This window comes from Capra hircus, chromosome 13, assembly GCF_001704415.2.
Source record: "Capra hircus breed San Clemente chromosome 13, ASM170441v1, whole genome shotgun sequence".
In the NCBI taxonomy this organism is placed as follows: Eukaryota; Metazoa; Chordata; class Mammalia; order Artiodactyla; family Bovidae; genus Capra; species Capra hircus.
Window position 1 is genome coordinate 65,408,240 of NC_030820.1, and position 17,596 is coordinate 65,425,835.

Here is a 17,596-nt window from a genome sequence, read left to right on the forward strand (position 1 = left end):
AATTGCCAAGATATGGAAACCTAAGTGTCCATCAACAGATGAATGGATAGAATGCTACTCAACTATTAAAAAAAAAAAAGTAATTTTGCCATTTGTAGTACCGTGGATAGACGTGGAGGGCATTATACTAGGTAAAGTTAAGTTAGACAGGGTAAGACAAATACTGAATGACATCACTTATATGTGGGATCTAAAAAATACAACAAACTTGTGAATATAACAAAAAAGCATCAGACCAACAGATATAGGGAACAAACTTATGGTTACCAATGGTAAGAGGGGAGGAGGAAGAGGCAATATAGAGGTAGGGGATTAAGAGGTACAAATTATTAGGAATAAAAATAAGCTACTAGGGTATATTTTATAGCACAGGGAATATAGTCAATATTAATAATGATTACAAATGGAGTATAAACTTTAAAAATCATGAATCACTATATTACACACCTGTAACATATAATATTGTACGGCAACTATACTTCAAAACAAAAAAACCAAAAACGTGCTGCTGTAAAACTTGATTGGTTGGTTCAAATTCCAGCCCAGTTACTTACCAGCTGTGTGACCTCAAAAAAGTTTTGCAACCTCTCTGAGCCTTGATTTTTTCTCAAAGTTGTTGTGATCAACTTTGATCTCAGCCCAGACTTTTTCCTCAAAGTCTGTTGTGATCACAATAAACTGTTGGCATAGTGTCTAGTGAGTCTTAGCAATTTTTATTAATAATGCAATACATTTCTTTATATACATATCCACCTGTGTAAGAATTTCCATGGCTACATTCTTCAGAGAACTACTGGATCAATGGGTAATAAGCATATTTTACAAACTGAAAAATGTTTGAGTCAACCAACATGCAAAATACAATCAGCTTTGTATTTCTGGTTTCGTGATACAGTTGTGGTTATGTGATTATGATGCTTAATTTTGTGTCAACTTGACTGGGCCACAGGTCCAGACACCTGGTCAAACACTATCCTGGGTACTTCTGCGAGGATGCTTTTGACTGAGATTAACACTTAAACCAGTAGACAGAGTAAAGCTGCTTGCCCTCTCCAACGTGGGTGAGCCTCATCCAATCAGTTGGCGTACTGAGCAGAACACAGAGGCTGACTCTCTGTGAGTAAGAAAGAATTCTTCCTGCCTGATGACCTTTAGACTGGAATGACGTCAGCTCTATATGCTGCACTGGAACCATACCATTGGCTCTTCTGTTCTCAGGCCTCTGGACTCAGTCTGTCTGTCTCTGTCTCTCTCTACACACACACACACATTCTCACGCATGCATAACTACAAAGCCTACTCCAAGTTTCTCCAAGGAACCCTAATATGATGGCTATGTTCAGTTTGTAAGAATTCAATAAGCCATATTTTTTACAGTATGTATATTAAACTAAAAAAGGTTTTTTTTAAGTAAAAAAAATAGGAATAAATATTTTAAAGGTTTTTTTTTTTTTTTTAATTTAATGCAGCCAGAGAGTATAGGGAAATAAAGCACTCACCATATACTCTTGGGGGTTCTAGAAACTCGATAAAGTCTTTGGAAAGGAAATTCAGCAACACTTTTCAATTACTTTAACAATTTACCCATTTCTACAACTCAAAACTAAGGAAGTAACCAATTAAAATAAATTAATTTTAAAAAACTAAGGAAGAAGGGGACGACCGAGGATGAGATGGCTGGATGGCATCACTGACTCGATGGACGCGAGTCTGAGTGAACTCTGGGAGTTGGTGATGGACAGGGAGGCCTGGTGTGCTGCGATTCATGGGGTCGCAAAGAGTCAGACACGACTGAGCGACTGAACTGAACTGACTGAAGGAAATAATCTGCAATATGGAAAAATGCTTTTGTGTCAAGATGTTCACCACAGTATTATGTACAATAGGGAAAACCTAGAATCCAGCTAAACATAGAAACCGTACAAATCACATGAGTCAATTCCAGCCCATGCCATCCCTCTGTGCCCCCAGCTACAACCTTCCTTCACTCCCTGTGCTGCAGACCATGATACCACCCCTGACTACAGCTGACTGGGCCAAGGGGCCCACTGGGCCAAGTGAGACCAATCAGTTTCTTCCTGAAATGTGAAACTGGGACACAGAGATTTGACTCCATCTCTTTTAAGTGCTTGAACCGGAAAATGTTACAAAAGCAGAGTAGGGCGAGCCCACCTGGACCATATGCAAATACAACAGAGAGGGAAGGAGAAAGAGGACATCAGAGAAAATGAAGCTCAAAGGAGAGGAGAGGGAGGGACTTCCCTGGTGGTCTAGTGGCTAAGACTCGAAGTTCCCAACACAGGGGGTTCTGGGTTCAGTCCTTGATCAGGGAACTAGATTCCGCATGCCACAACTAAAAGATCCTGAGTGCTACAACTAAGACCTGGTGCAGACAGACAAATTATATAGATAGATAGATAGATAGATACATATATATATATATCTATATAGAGATAGATTTTTTTTTTTTTTAAGAGAGGAGAGGGAGACAGAGCAGCCACCGGGGCCTTTGGATCCTTGCCCTTGGGTTCCACGGTATAACCTCCAATTTCCCTTTCTGCAACGTTAACTTATATGTTTTACTAATATACACATAAACCTTAACTAAATCTGAAATTGATATCCGGAGTGGAATGAGCAACAAAAGGGTCTCAGAATGGAAGCCCTTGGGGACGGAGTCTTGGTGGGGTGGGGGCAGTGGTGTGCGGGGACATATTTAGAGACTAGTTTCCCAGGAGTGAGAGGAGGAGTGCTGATTTTCAGCAATTCGTTTCCACTGAGCAAATCCTCTCAGGGTACTAAGTTGACACCACTGAACACAGAGAGGTCCACGACTGGCTCTCATGAATCAAGGGAGCGGGCACACCGCTGGGTGGCAGGAGAGCAGCGCACACGCGTCTTCCCGGGAGGGGATGCTGGCAGTCTCTGGGGGTGAGCGTGGGTAAGCCATGCTCACGCGTCTAGTGATCAGATGATGTGTCCATCAGGTCTGCTGTTCCAGGACGGAGGCCTTCCAACCCCCATCCCAGGGCAGCACAGGGGCTTACTGAAACACACAAACCACACGCCTGAGCTTGAAAACCAAAGAGTTGGGACCTTATAAGCCAAACTCACCTCAAAAGAAAAAGGGCACCCCGCCCCCAACCCACCTACCTCATTGGGAAGGACCGTGGCTCCATCTCCATCTCGAGTGATACCATCCTTCCCCACCTGCGGGAGCACGGAGAGCCTGGCCTCCTCACTGCCGCCCGACTTGCCCACCTTCTTGTTCAGGATCCTAGCCATGCCCTCGGGTTGATGGTAGCTGGCTGGGGAGAGGGGCTCCGGCTTCTTGGCGCCCTCTTCTCCAGCCGCGGACGCCGTGGGGCTCGGCGCCCGGCCACACACGTTGCGGAAGAACTCCTGCACGATGCCGTACTTGGGCGGTTCAGGCTTGGCCCGGGCCTCGGACATGCCAAGTTTCCAGACCGACTCCGTGCTCCCCGAGTGCTCCACCACGCTGAAGAGGCTGGACAGCCCGTCGTTGATGTTCCTCAGCACAGGGCTGTCCCTCGTGGTGGTGGAGCGCGCCCAGGCCGAGCCGTTCTGCTTGCCCTGGTGCAGGTTCCACAGGCTGCGGTCCTTGGCCCCGTCCAGCTTGGACACAGAGCGCCTCTGGAGCTTGGGCGAGCCGTACTTGGGTGAGCAGCAGGGCCGTTCGATGCGCGCGTGCACCTTGTCCAGGGAAGATGAGATCTGCTTGCTGCGCACGGACACGAGCGAGGAGCCGCGCGGCGACCAGCTCTTGCCGTGCAGGCTGCCGCGGGGCGGGTCGGTCTGCAGGCCCACGCTGACCGTGCGGATAGTCTGCGTGCCCACACTGGCCACGCCCACCGTCTGGCTGGACGTGCTCTTCACCTTCCGCTCCAGCGAGCCCGAGCGCATGGCCTGGCGCACGCAGTTGGTGATCTCCTTCATGTCGTCGCTCATGTTCCCCGACATCTCGAAGTCATGCAGGGCCGCTGGGAAGCCAGGCCCCGCCGCCGAGGGGCCGCCCCCGGAGCCGCCGTCCAGGCGCTGCCGGGAGAAGTTGCAGAGCCAGCGGCTGTAGGAGCTCTCGGCCAACCCGTCCGCCTCGGCCGACTCTTTGGGCTTGGCTGTGGTGAAAAGGAAGCCCGGCTCGATGATGATCTTCCCCTCCCTGTCATGGACCACGGGGACGCCCAGGCGCCGGGCCACCGGGGGGCTGTAGTACACGCGGATGCCCGTCTTGTCGGGCGCTGTGTAGCTGCGTTGCATCTGCCTCCCCGCCGGCTCCGGGCAGCCCAGGGCGCCCAGGCGGTTGCAGTCACGGGGCGAGAGCCCTGGCTGTTCGGGGGCACCCTTCTCCGGGTCCACTGGCTGGGCGCCCACGAAGGCAAAAGCAGGGCTGTTGGGCAGCTTTTTGCCCCGGGAGGCTTCCCCGGCGAGGTACGGGGAACAGTCCAGCAAACTCTCAAACTCCGACATGGAGGAAACAGATTTGGTTCTGGGAAGAGCAGAGAGAACGGCTGAGTTAGTGGAAGATGCCTTATACGGAGCAAGCACTCTGGTCTTCCTCGCTGGTCCCTGCGCTTCACGGGAGCTGGGACCACGACAGTCCTGCTCACCTCTTGTGAAAGATGCTGTTGGTGCCCTGCCTCTCACTCCCTCCACACGCACACCTACACGTGCAGTACTGCATGCTCCGAGCACCTGCCGTTCTCCACGCACCTGCCATTCTCCACGCACCTGCCGTTCTCCACGCACCTGCCGTTCTCCACGCACCTGCCGTTCTCCACGCACCTGCCGTTCTCCACGCACCTGCCGTTCTCCACGCACCTGCCATTCTCCACCTGAGGGCTGTTTTTCTGTCTGCAGGAGCACACTTGGCCTCCACCCAGTTGTTCTTTAGTTGCTGAAGTCATATCCAACTCTTTTGTGACCCCATGGACTGTAGCCCACCAGGCTCCTCAGTCCATGGGATTTCCCAGGCAAGCATACTGGAGTGGGTTGCCATTTCCTTCTCCAGATCTTCCAGACCCAGGGATGGAACCCACGTATCTTGCATTGCAGGCAGATTCTTTACCACTGAGCAGAAACTAAACCTTTCACATGATGTATGGACATAGCCATCAACAAACCATGGGTGGAGTTTGGTAATTTGGTGCCAGTCCCCAGGTCCCCTTAGGTGGGAGAACTCACGCTCCACTCTGGCTCCCAGCAATCTTGTGAAATAGCCCCAGCTTCCCACGTGTACCCTGGTTGATAACACCTCCTTTATGGTGCCTTCCCTTTCCTGTCTCACTTCCAGACTTTTCCTGGAATCCCCTCCTAAATGTTCCATTTGCACTCAAATCCTTGCCTGAAGGCTTACTTTTGGGGGAGCCCAATCTAGGACTTCCCAGGTGGCTCAAACGGTAAAGAATCTGCCTGCAATGCAGGAGACCTAGTTTCGATCCCTGGGTTGGGAAGATCCCCTGGAGAAGGGAATGGCAACCCACTCCAGTATTCTTGCCTGGGGAATTCCATGGCCAGAGGAGCCTGGCAGGCTATAGTCCATGTGGTCGCAAAGAGTCAGACATGACTGAGTAAGTAACAACAAATAATAACATGATCCAGGAAACCACTTTATCTCTGGCCCAGACCTGGTGTGCGTGCTGTCTCATGACTGTAAGTGCCAGGCATACGTGACAGCATTGCACACGTCAGACCATTCAGTCCTCGGACAAGTCTAGGGGGCAGTTCCTGATACCCCATAAGTAGAGATGGGAAGTATAGCACCAGGGCACAGAGCTAGAACCTGCAGTGCTGAAATTCAAATCTCACATCACAGCTCCAGAGCCACCCTCCTCCCCGGGCTTACTTGGCTTTGGGCTGCTCACATGGCCCCTGTGGGGTCCTGTTACCCCAACTCTCTTCATGGGTTTCCTAATGGTGGAGACATGGTCTTGAGAGCCCCTGGGGTTTCCCTGGCTATAGCACAGGGCTGGGCCCAGAGGATGATACTCAGTACTATCAGGAATAGAGGTCCAAGACTATGCCAAAGCCTTTGACTGTGTGGATCACAATAAACTGTGGAAAATTCTGAAAGAGATGGGAATACCAGACCACCTAACCTGCCTCTTGAGAAATCTGTATGCTGGTCAGGAAGCAACAGTTAGAACTGGACATGGAACAACAGACTGGTTTCAAATAGGAAAAGGAGTACGTCAAGGCTGTATATTATCACCCTGCTTGTTTAACTTCTATGCAGAGAACATCATGAGAAACGCTGGACTGGAAAGAAACAAAAGCTGGAATCAAGATTGCCGGGAGAAATATAAATAACCTCAGATATGCAGATGACACCACCCTTATGGCAGAAAGTGAAGAGGAGCTAAAAATCCTCTTGATCAAAGTGAAACAGGAGAGCAAAAATGTTGGCCTAAAGCTCAACATTCAGAAAACGAAGATCATGGCATCCAGTCCCATCATTTCATGGGAAATAGATGGGGAAACGGTGGAAACGGTGTCAGACTTTATTTTTTTGGGCTCCAGAATCACTGCAGATGGTGACTGCAGCCATGAAATTAAAAGACGCTTACTCCTTGGAAGAGAAGTTATGACCAACCTAGATAGCATATTCAAAAGCCGAGACATTACTTTGCCGACTAAGGTCCATCTAGTCAAGGCTATGGTTTTTCCTGTGGTCATGTATGGATGTGAGAGTTGGACTGTGAAGAAGGCTGAGCACCGAAGAATTGATGCTTTTGAACTGTGGTGTTGGAGAAGACTCTTGAGAGCCCCTTGGACTGCAAGGAGATCCAACCAGTCCATTCTGAAGGAGATCAACCCTGGGATTTCTTTGGAAGGAATGATGCTAAAGCTGAAACTGCAGTACTTTGGCCACCTCATGGGAAGAGTTGACTCATTGGAAAAGACTCTGAGGCTGGGAGGTATTGGGGGCAGGAGGAGAAGGGGACGACAGAGGATGAGATGGCTGGATGGCATCATGGACTCAATGGACGTTGAGTCTGAGTGAACTCCGGGAGATGGTGATGGACAGGGAGGCCTGGCGTGCTGCGATTCATGGGGTCGCAAAGAGTCGGACACGACTGAGTGACTGAACTGAACTGAACTGAGGACTCTCCAAACTCCAGAGACAGGAGGAACCCCAAAAGGAGCTAAACAGTTTCTTTCCCAGCTAGGATACACTGGGGCCCATTTTCCATGACTAGAATAAAAAAAAAAATTGCAGGGTAGCATTGCTATCACCCAAAGTTTCCCAGCTCCTAAGTGGCTGGGGTTCCATAAAAAACATATCCCCATGTTCTCTCAATTCAGTGGAGGTGCAGTGCTGGACACGTGGAGCAAAGAAGAAAGGCAAAGTGGCAAGACAGACCGCAGGCCAGGGGCTGGGGCAGGGGGTGGGGCTGGGGACAGGGCAAAGGGATGGGGCTGCCAGCACCTCTTTAAGCCGGTTCCCCCAAGCTCAGCTTCAGAAACAGCTTCTTTGTCGTGGATCTTTTCACTGCGGGTCTGTCATGGAAGAGAGACAGGAAAGGGTCAGTCTGGCCACAGTGTGGGAGCTGGCCCCAGCCCCTCTGCCTGAGGCTCCTCGTGTAGAGCAAGAGTATTGTTAGCACCGACCTAGAAGCCCATTGGTCAGTTTCTGGCTATAGTGCATCTAACCCCACCCTCCATAGGTATGTGATCCAAGCTTGGCCAATCCATGGTCCAAGGGAGACCCAAGAGAGTCTATCTAGAACTTACTGTGAATGTAATGGCAGCAACAAAGCAACCAGTAGCCACTGCTCAGTTGAAGGTGAAAGCAGTGACCTGAGGTCTTGTTTGGGGTTTGCCTCACCCTGGTTCCAGAACCAAGACTTGCACCAGTTTTCTGACCCGGCAGAGTCAGAGCCCCTCTTGAGCCCCTAATGAAATCCTCTCCTACTTCAGTTCCCCAGAATTGGCTTTTGCTGCAACCAAATCTAATTCACGACACCCTCAGGCTGTTGAGCAAGGGCTTCACTGTTTCTTTACTCAGTGTGCTGCTATACGGACAGTGCCCCTGAGGTTCAGAAGCAAACTTCACTGATTAATCTCCACAAGCTGGGCTGGGCTAAGGCAGAAAATATGCTTTTTATTTTACCAGTGAGGCACCTGGGGCCCAAAGAGACAGAGTGACTTGCCCAGGATCACAAAGCTCTTTTAGAGGCCCTGTATTACAGAAAAGCATAATTAAAACAGAGAGACACCTAACCTTTCTCCCCAGGCATGGAAGGATGGAGCTGGCAAGGAGGGGACCTTCACAGGTCTTAAGGCTGGAATCATGAAGTAGAGACCTCAGGACTGAGGAGCCCAAGGGCGTGAGGGTATGTGACCTATGGGACAGAATTAGCATCCTCCAGGTCACATTTCCCCCAAGTGAGGGATTCTGCAGTGTAACCAGGAGCCTGCCACCTCTCTCACCTCTTTCCAGCTGTTGTCCTGCTTCTCCAGATCTGAGTGCTTTAGGACCCAGGGGTCAGCAGCTTTCTGCAGCTGAACAAGAATAAAGAAGGTGGTCACGTACAGGCAAAGCTGGGGAGCAGGGCTCTGTTTTGTGCAGTGCCATTCCCCAGGCTCCACTCTGCAGCCCACATGACCCAGATCACGGGCTTGGAGCCACCTTTCGAATGGACAGCAGCTCTGAGCCAACAAAGTGGGTTTGGCAAATGATCATAAAACCAACCATTTATAGGCATCCTTATAAGTGTCATTATCTCAAATGCAGTAATAGTTGTTATTACTATGTTAATTCATGCTACAGTTCCTGGAACAGCTATATCAGCTAAGCAGCAGCTGAATGACATTAAAGTGATGTCTCCACACTAGGTATGCTAAGCAGCAATTAAACTGAATGGCATGACTCTGCCCTCTGTTGTGAACAGCTCTCTATGAAAGAGGCAAAATGTAAATTATATATATATATATATGTATATATATATATATATATTATGATTCCCTGGAGAAGGCAATGGCACCCCACTCCAGTACTCTTGCCTGGAAAATCCCAGGGACGGAGGAGCCTGGTGGGCTGCCATCTATGGGGTCGCTGAGTCGGACACGACTGAGCAACTTCACTTTCACTTTTCATTTTCACGCATTGGAGAAGGAAATGGCACCCCACTCCAGTGTTCTTGCCTGGAGAATCCCAGGGACAGGGGGGCCTGGTGGGCTGCCATCTATGGGGTCGCTGAGTCGGACACGACTGAGCAACTTCACTTTCACTTTTCATTTTCACGCATTGGAGAAGGAAATGGCACCCCACTCCAGTGTTCTTGCCTGGAGAATCCCAGGGACAGGGGGGCCTGGTGGGCTGCCATCTATGTGGTCGCACAGAATCGGACACGACTGACGTGACTTAGCAGCAGCAGCAGCAGCATATTATGATTCAATTAATGATAATAAAAAATCTCTGAATGTAAATTTAAATAGCAAGAAAGGGAGGGAGTGGGTTGGAGTATGCTTTTGCAGTATTTGAGTCTTATATAAAGATGAAGTCCTGATTTATACAACTGAAATAATAAAGGAAAACAGAGCTTGATAACCGAGGCGCAAGTTAACTGTAGTGGGGGGCTACGGTCAATGACTGTTTTTCCTATTTATCTCTTTTGGTCAGAGAACTCTAATTTTCATGAGGAACCAGCCTTGGTTCTTCTCTCTTGGTTCAAGGCTTTTGGTAGTTTCTGGATATGGACATATGACTCATACCTGGCTGATCAGAGCCGTGGAGAAAAAGAAAACTTTCTTCCCATTGCAAATGCTAAGCTGTGAGGATGTGAACACAAAACTCAAAGAGGCCACATTGGAGGACAGCTTGCTTCGGAATAAAACACACGGAAAGCAAGCCTATGAGACCAGCAGGAAGGAAGACCTGGTTCCCACCGCGGTCTCTGAGCACATGGATCCAGCAGTACCTGGAGGAGTCTTCCCTCTGGTCTGTGCTCACAGCAACTCCCCGCTTGTGGCTTAAGGCGGCTGGGGCTGGGGCAGGCCTCACCTGGCTCAGGCGATTCTGCAGCTCCTTTAGCTGCTGCTCCACCTGCTGCTTCTCACCCTGAAGCCGCTCCACCAGCTGCAGCTTCTCCTGGGCCCAGTTGTGCTCGCTGACCTGCAGCTGCCGCGTCAGCTCCATGACCGCGCTGTAGGACTCGGCCAGGAGGTGCTGCTGCTCCTCCCGCTCCCTCTGCAGGGCTGCCTTCCAGTCAGGCCCCGTCCGATCCCCAGCCCCCTTCCCAGCCTTCAGCTCCATCTGGGGAAGGAAGAGCAAATTGGGTGGCTGGCACTGGGAGGCCCCTTGCTGTCCCCTCCCATGATCTTCCCTCCCAGGCACCAGCAGAGGGTAGGCAAAGGGAGGAGGGTCCTCTCGGAGGAGGAGGAGCCGTCACTGACCTCTTTAGTTAGAACTAGTCTCTTCTCACAATCAAAGCTTGTGTGGCACAGTTTCTACACACCAAGCTCCGCGCTAAGGGCTTTTTAGGCACTATGTGTATCCTCAAGAAAACTCAGCAAGATAACTACCATTTTTGATATTTTTACCAAGGGGGAAGAGGTTCAGAGAGGTTACTTTCCCCAGGTCACATAGCTACAAAATGGCAGAGGTTCCTAGTTATTGCTTCTCATGGCATTTCATCAACACTTACCAGGGTTTATAGTTAGTGGGAGATATGCAGTCTAAACATAAACAAATGTGTGCAGGAATCACTCAAGAGTAACGGCTTTCCTGGTCCCAAGCTCGGGAGAGGAGGGAGCAGGAGGTAAAGATGCCATATGGAATCAAGGCACCCCACACCCCAGGCTGTGATCAGATTCCCATGGCGGAGGGGCCCCTGCAATGGCTGGGGCTGTGGGGCAGTATGAACAGTGGACACTGTGGAAAGTGCAGATGGGAAGGGAGCTGTGAGATCTGCAGGGAAGGTTGGGAGGACAGACTGGTGGCACCAGGAAGCCAGCAGTTTGAGAACTGGGAAGAAGGGGGGGATCACGGTCATGAGAAGCCAGGAGGGCAAAGGTTTGGGGAGTGAAGATCAGGTCTGCCGTTTATTAGCTGGGTGATCTTGGAAAAGAAACTGAACTCCTCTGTGCCTGTCTTGTCACTTGCCCAACAAAGATAGTCGGTGTACCCACCTCCAAGGGGCCCATGACGCCGGGAAGGCAGCCTGCAGCAGGGGCAGGGAGGAGGAAGCTGGGCAGTGCAGGTGGTATGGGGGTGGTGAGAGCACTCTGAGTGGGAGGAAGCCCACCCTCACACTTGTCAGACCACAGTAGAGGGCAGCTAACTTGCTGCCAGGCACACAGCAGAGACTAAATACCCAGGGCTCCTGGTCAAGGGTCCTTTGATTATTTGGCTTGTAGGGAGGGGAGTCCCCCACTTTGAGTGGACGGAGCAAAACAGGGCCAAGTAGCAGAGAGTTAAGGGGATTTTACAAGGACAGCAAGCCACAGAAGTCTAAGTGTGAGGATGAAGATGCCATCAGGCGCAGACAGGCATTTAAGTGTTCTGGCCTCGCCTGTGAGCCTGTGGTATGGGAAAGGTGCCCGTGATGCCCCCAGGCTCCTTTGCCAACCCCTCACCTGCCTTTCCTAGCCCAGAGACCCCCCTGGCTCCACTGCTTCTGGTATCCTTGCTGTGTGATCTAGGCAAGATCTTGCCTTTTCTGGGCCACAAAGCAAGTAAAATGATTCCTATGCTTCTAGGAGCATGGCTTGGCCATCCTGTTTCCCAGTCTGACAGCTGAGACCTTGGCAGAGACAGGAACAAGGAGAGGGATGTCCCTGGCCAGTGAGACACTCACCAGGGCAGTATGGCTCTTGAGCTCCGCCCGCTCTGTTTCCCAGGTGGCCTTGGCCTTGGCAAACTGTTGCTGAAGCTCAGTCAGGCCACGGCGTTCATCCCGGAGCAGCCAGCATAGCTCCTTCAGCGTCACCTTCATGTCGGCCAGTGTCTTGATGTACTCATTGGGCTGCAAATGGGGGCAAGGTCTCAGTCAGGAACTTTCAGAGCGGCAAGAAGGGGAGGCTGGACTGGGAACTCATCCAGCGTTCAGTGTGGGACTCTACCAGGCCCCAGGCAAGTCCCACGACTGCTCTGGATCATCTCTTCATAAAACAGGCATAACAAGCCCAGCCCAGGCCCCCTCCAAGGCTGACACATGCCCCAGCTTCACATAAACACAAAATTCTGTAGTTATACCAATTATTCAGCCTAAAGCTGAGCTGGGCCCTGGCTTCTCTGAGGCTCTGCAGCATCTAGGCCTGGGTCTTTCTCCCTGCTCAGCAACTGCATTCTCTGACCCACCAGGGGCCAGATGAGCAATCTGAACGCTGGAGTTTACCTATCTGACTTGGGCCTAATCTTCTCTCCTGGGCACATGACCTGTTTCCCACCTATAACCCAGCTTAGTGTGGGTACCCCTGGGAGCCTGACCCCACTGCTCCACTACCCCCTGCCTCGATTTGAAAGTTCCTGATCCTAGGCCACAAGGTCTTTCTTCATACAGCTCACTCCAGCCTGCTGTCCAACATCCCAAGCTGTAGCCAGTCTCAGAATACCTTGCCGCACCTCTGCAAACACAGTTCTTTTGGTACAGAATGGCCTTTTCCTCATTCTTTATTAGGCAAGCTCCTATTCATCTTTCAAAACCTACCACCTAAAACCCCTTCTCTGTAATACCATCCCCTACACTCTGAACAGAATTAACTGCTCTCTTCCCTGTGACCCCACAATCCATCATCTGACCCTCTATCACTGCCCTGGAATGACTTATGTACCGCACAGTACTGAGCATCTGGGGCCAGTGACCAGGCAATGACCCTCTGTAGCTCTAGTCCCCGGTGTAGGGCTGCAGTTAGAAAAGCCGCAAGACATGATCACTAAACAGACAAAGGAACAAATGGACAGGACTGGAAATGGGCTGAGAATTCACCGTGTTTTGGGTCCAGCTGTCCCCTGTGCAGGTCTTGTTATCAGAATGCTGGGCATTCAATTCCTCTTCCTCCATTAGCAGGTACAGCTCCTTCATGCTATTTACCTGTTTTTTAAAAAACAAACTGATCAGGGGGTGGCAGAGCATCACGCCTGAGGGTCTAACCCTCAGGGGGAGAGGATACAGGCTAGTGACTTAGATAAAAAGGGGGCTGAATAGACAGGCAGGAAGCAAATATGAGGACTTATGGACCAAAGGCACCCCAGCTAGGCACTGATTTCCCAAATTTTAACTTTTACTCTTAGGCACCATCCAGGCCAAGGAGCATAGCTAGAGAGTCAGGTCCTTCTGGCCCTTTCCCCTACCCCACAACCATCTCTTCTGCCCCAAGGACCATGAGACATCCCTGAGAACTACTCAGAAATAGCTCTGTTATCAAAGGAGGCACAGTGATTGGATTAAAAGGGCCACGGCACCCTCTTAACTATAGATAAGGGCAACCAGAGGTTTGGGTAGACAGACGGGGGCCCTTCCTGGGGGTGGGGGTTGCTATTAATTGATTCTGGACAGGAGTCCAGAGTCACCCCAGGAGACCAGGGCTAGTTCAAGAAGGGAGAGAAGGAGAAGAGAGTGTTAATTTACTGTTCATTAATTCATTCATTTGACTTTTTTTTTTTTTCAGCTGTGTCTGGGAGCATGTGGGATCTTAGTTCCCTGATCCAGGATCAAACCTGTGCCCCCTTGTATTGACAGCATGAAGTTTTAACCACTGGACCACCAAGGAAGTCCCTTATTTGACACATATTTACTGAATATCTGCCATGCACCAGGTCCTTGTTCAAAGCTGGGGATATGTCAGTGAGCAAGACAGACAAAAAACCCTGGTCCCCTTGAGCCTCCATTCCAGTAGCAATAAAACAAACAGATATGTGAAATACATGAAATGTCATTAAGTATATGAAATATTCCATAATAATAAGTGCTATGAAGAAGAAGAGAACCATGAAAGGAGCTAGGATGTGCTCCACTGGTGGTCAAGGAAGGCCTCAGGGAGGAGGTAGTATCTGGGCAAAGTTCTGAAGGAAGTAAAAGAATAAGTCATGTGAAGACCTGCAGGTTGAGAATTCCAGGGAACAACGACAGCAAATGCAAAGGCCGTGAGGTGGGAACATGTCTGTCTGAGGAAGAGCAGGAGAGCCAGGATGAAAGTGAGAGGTACGGGGACCAAGGCGGGTTGGCCAGGTGTTGTAGGGACTTGCGCTTCTACTCTGGGTGACGTGGGAGCCAGAGGAGGGCTGTGCTAAGGAGTGACACTGACCTGACTTCCAGTTTTGTGAGATCACTCTGGCTGCTGTGTTAGGATACTTTATAGGGTAGAAACAGAGCTCCACAGCACCAGGGGACACCATCCACATGGAGTACACGCAGCCTGGTGCCCGCCTGGTTTGAACAGAAGATGCTCGGTGGAAGGGTGCAAGGGCAACGGTGGGAAGACCAGTTAGGAGGCTGCAGTGATGATCCAGGCAAGAAGTGATGATGGTTCAGATGGGGGTGGTGACAGGGCTGGGCAGTGCGGCGGGGGCAGATTGGTAGGTTCTAGATAGATTCACAACGTGCAGGAAAGGCCATGGAAGCCAAGTGCCTGGACAAGCTTTCCAAGGCAGTAGGCAAAGGTCAAAAGGAGAGATGCGGCCTGAGGGCTATAAACCCTGGCAACTGTGACCTTAAGGGGTCAGTTCAGGAGGAAAAGGAGGGTCCAGCCAAGGCCACTGAAAAGGAGCAACCAGTGAGGTGGAAAGAAAACCAAGAGAATATGGTGTCCTAAAAACCAAATGAAGAAGTTTCCAGGGTCAGGGCAGGCACTGGGAAGTATGTGCGGGTAGAAGGGCCTGTGTGAATAAACACCCAGTTCCATCCTTGGTCACCAGTATCTAAACACACAAACTTAAACAAATGTATTTATTTGCTTATTTCAGTTTGGCCGTGCCGCGTCTTCCGCGTCTTTGCTGCTGCATGCTGGCTTTCTCTAGCTGCAGTGAGCAGGGCCTATTCTTGAGTGGTGGTGCCTGGGTTTCTCACTGCAACGGCTTCTCTTGTTGAGGAGCCTAGGCTCTAGGGTGTGAGCGCTTCAGTGGTTGTGGCGCACAGGCTTAGCTGCCCTGTGGCATGTGGAATCTTCCTGGACCAGGGATCCCATGCCCTCTGCATTGGCAGGTGGATTCTTAACCACCGATCCCCAGGGCAGTCCAACAGGCAGACTTTATTATCTGTATACACAGGTGTGCAATTCTTTCTCTGAAATTCTTTGAGGCCAGGTGTGCTTGGAATTCAGAATTAATCGAGATTTGGAAAGATAATATGGTACCCACACTGTATATTATATAACAGCCCCATCTGGAGTAACACCCTGTGCTCACCAACACCAGTATTTCCCCTTCAAACATGTGAATACTAATGAAATGGGATAAATAAAGGTTTTGCTGCCAAATGAATATCAGGTTAACTTTTTCCATCTGAGTTAGACTCAACAAAACAGTTCTCAGAATTTCTGTATTTCAGAACTGAGGACCAGGAATCAAAGATCTTTATCTGCAGTAAAATGGGGGTAGTACTTGTTTCCAAATCATAGGGTATGTGTGGATACCTAACGCAATTATCCACTGAGAGCATTTGACACAGAGCCCAGGACACTGTAAATACTCAATATATGAGGGGTTATCATCCACATGAAGTGAAGTCGCTCAGTCATGTCCGACTCTTTGCGACCCCACGGACTGTAGCCTACCAGGCTCCTCTATCCATGGGATTTTCCAGGCAGTAGTACTGGAGTGGATTGCCATTTCCTTCTCCAGGGGATCTTCCCGACCCAGGGACTGAACCCGGGTCTCCCGCATTGTAGACAGGCGCTTTACCTTCTGAGCCACCAGGGAAGTCGTACAGTTTCACTTCTGCGTATGTGGACATATATGTTCTTTCAAAGTATGAATATATATCGCTTGTTATTTGTACTCCTGGGCCCTGGGCCCATGCACCCGAGCGCATGTGTGCTCAGCTGTGTCCAACTCTTTGCAACCCCATGCGCTGTAGCTCATCAGGCTCCTCTGTCCATGAAGTTTCCAAGAATACTGGAGTGGGTTGTCATTTCCTCCTCCAGAGGATCTTCCCAATCCAGGGATAGAACCCGAGTCTCTTGCATCTCCTGCGTTGGCAGGTGGATTCTTCACAAACTGAGCCACCTGAGAAGCCCCTTATTCATATAGTTATATATGTTATAGTATATATGTCATATACATATATAGTATACATATATAGTTAGTATATATGTCATAGCTATATGTATTTTATTATGCATTTGTGCATATATATTTTTATACACTGGGCTTTATATCATTTTATATGCGTGTATATATACATATATTTTACAATATGGGTGGTTATGTTTATTTCTTATTAATTATGTCTATTTCTAGCCATTCCCTTCTAGGGGATCTTCCTGACCCAAGGATTGAATTCGGGTCTCCTGCATTGCAAGCAGATTCTTTACTCTCTGAGCCACCATGGAAGCCCCTATACTTATTTTTTATTTATTTATGTCTATTTCAGTAAGTACATATGTTTCTATTTATTATAGGTATATATACCATTTCACTTTCTATGCTTATACCTTATTTTTCTCCTAAAGTAAGTCTCTGTTTCTCTCTGTTATTCCAGTACATTGAAATGGCTAGAAAGATTTTCACCAAATACAGAGAATTTGCTTGCAACAAACTGATTTAAAATACAGGCTATATGGCCTGTAGACAATTCTGGGGGCAAAACATCTCCCCTATGAAAAACAGTGTAGAGGTTTCCCCAGAATTTTAAAATAGAACTCCTATATGATCTAGCAATCCCACTTATGGATATATATCCAAAGGAAATGAAATTCGGATCTCTGTGTGTTCACTGTGGCATTATTCACAATAGCCAAGATACAGAGACAGACAACCTAAGTGTGTGTCTGTGAATGAAAGAGTAAAGCAAATGTGACATATAGACGCAAGGAAATATTACTCAGTCTTATAAAGGAAGGAAATCCTACTATCTGTGATAATGAGGATGAACCTGGAAGACATTATGCTAAGCAAGATCAGCTAGAGACAGAAACACAAATACTACAAGATCTCACTTATATATGGAATCTGACAAACTCATATAAGCAGAGAGCAGAGTAGTGGCTGCCAGGGGCAGGCACAGGGAGGGATAAAGAGTTCATGGGTAAGAGTTTCAATTTTGTAAGACAGAGTTCTGAATGGTGGTGATGGTTGCACAAGAATGTGAATTAATGCCACTGAATTGTAAACTTAAAAATGGTTAAAATTTATGTTATATATATTTTACTATAATTTAAAAAATAAATTTAAAAATATATAAAAAAACAAACCACACTGGGCTTCATCCAGAGGCTTGTGTGGGACTTCCAAACAGGAGGGGTGGTCCTGAAGCAGACAGTGGTTTCAAATAGTAGTACCCAGGGGTCGGAGGGAGGCTCAAGAGGGAGAGGGCATATGTATACTTATACAGGATTCATGATGTTGTAAAGCAGAAACTAATACAATATGGTAAAGCAATTATATTCCAATAAGTAAATACATGGATAAGATTAA

General features: G+C 49.0%; 1 protein-coding gene across 1 annotated transcript in view; it reads right to left on the bottom strand.

Annotated features, from left to right (window-relative positions):
- The window catches only part of SOGA1 (suppressor of glucose, autophagy associated 1), a 75,276-nt gene that overhangs the window by 8,960 nt on the left and 48,720 nt on the right, over positions 1 to 17,596 (bottom strand). Inside the window, exons 9-14 of the mRNA XM_018057819.1 lie at positions 12,951 to 13,055; positions 11,820 to 11,987; positions 10,025 to 10,276; positions 8,452 to 8,523; positions 7,448 to 7,518; positions 3,154 to 4,507 (exon numbers count right to left, since the gene is read on the bottom strand). Coding sequence (XP_017913308.1) covers positions 3,154 to 4,507; positions 7,448 to 7,518; positions 8,452 to 8,523; positions 10,025 to 10,276; positions 11,820 to 11,987; positions 12,951 to 13,055 — 2,022 coding nt within the window. The remainder of the gene's footprint in view (positions 1 to 3,153; positions 4,508 to 7,447; positions 7,519 to 8,451; positions 8,524 to 10,024; positions 10,277 to 11,819; positions 11,988 to 12,950; positions 13,056 to 17,596) is intronic.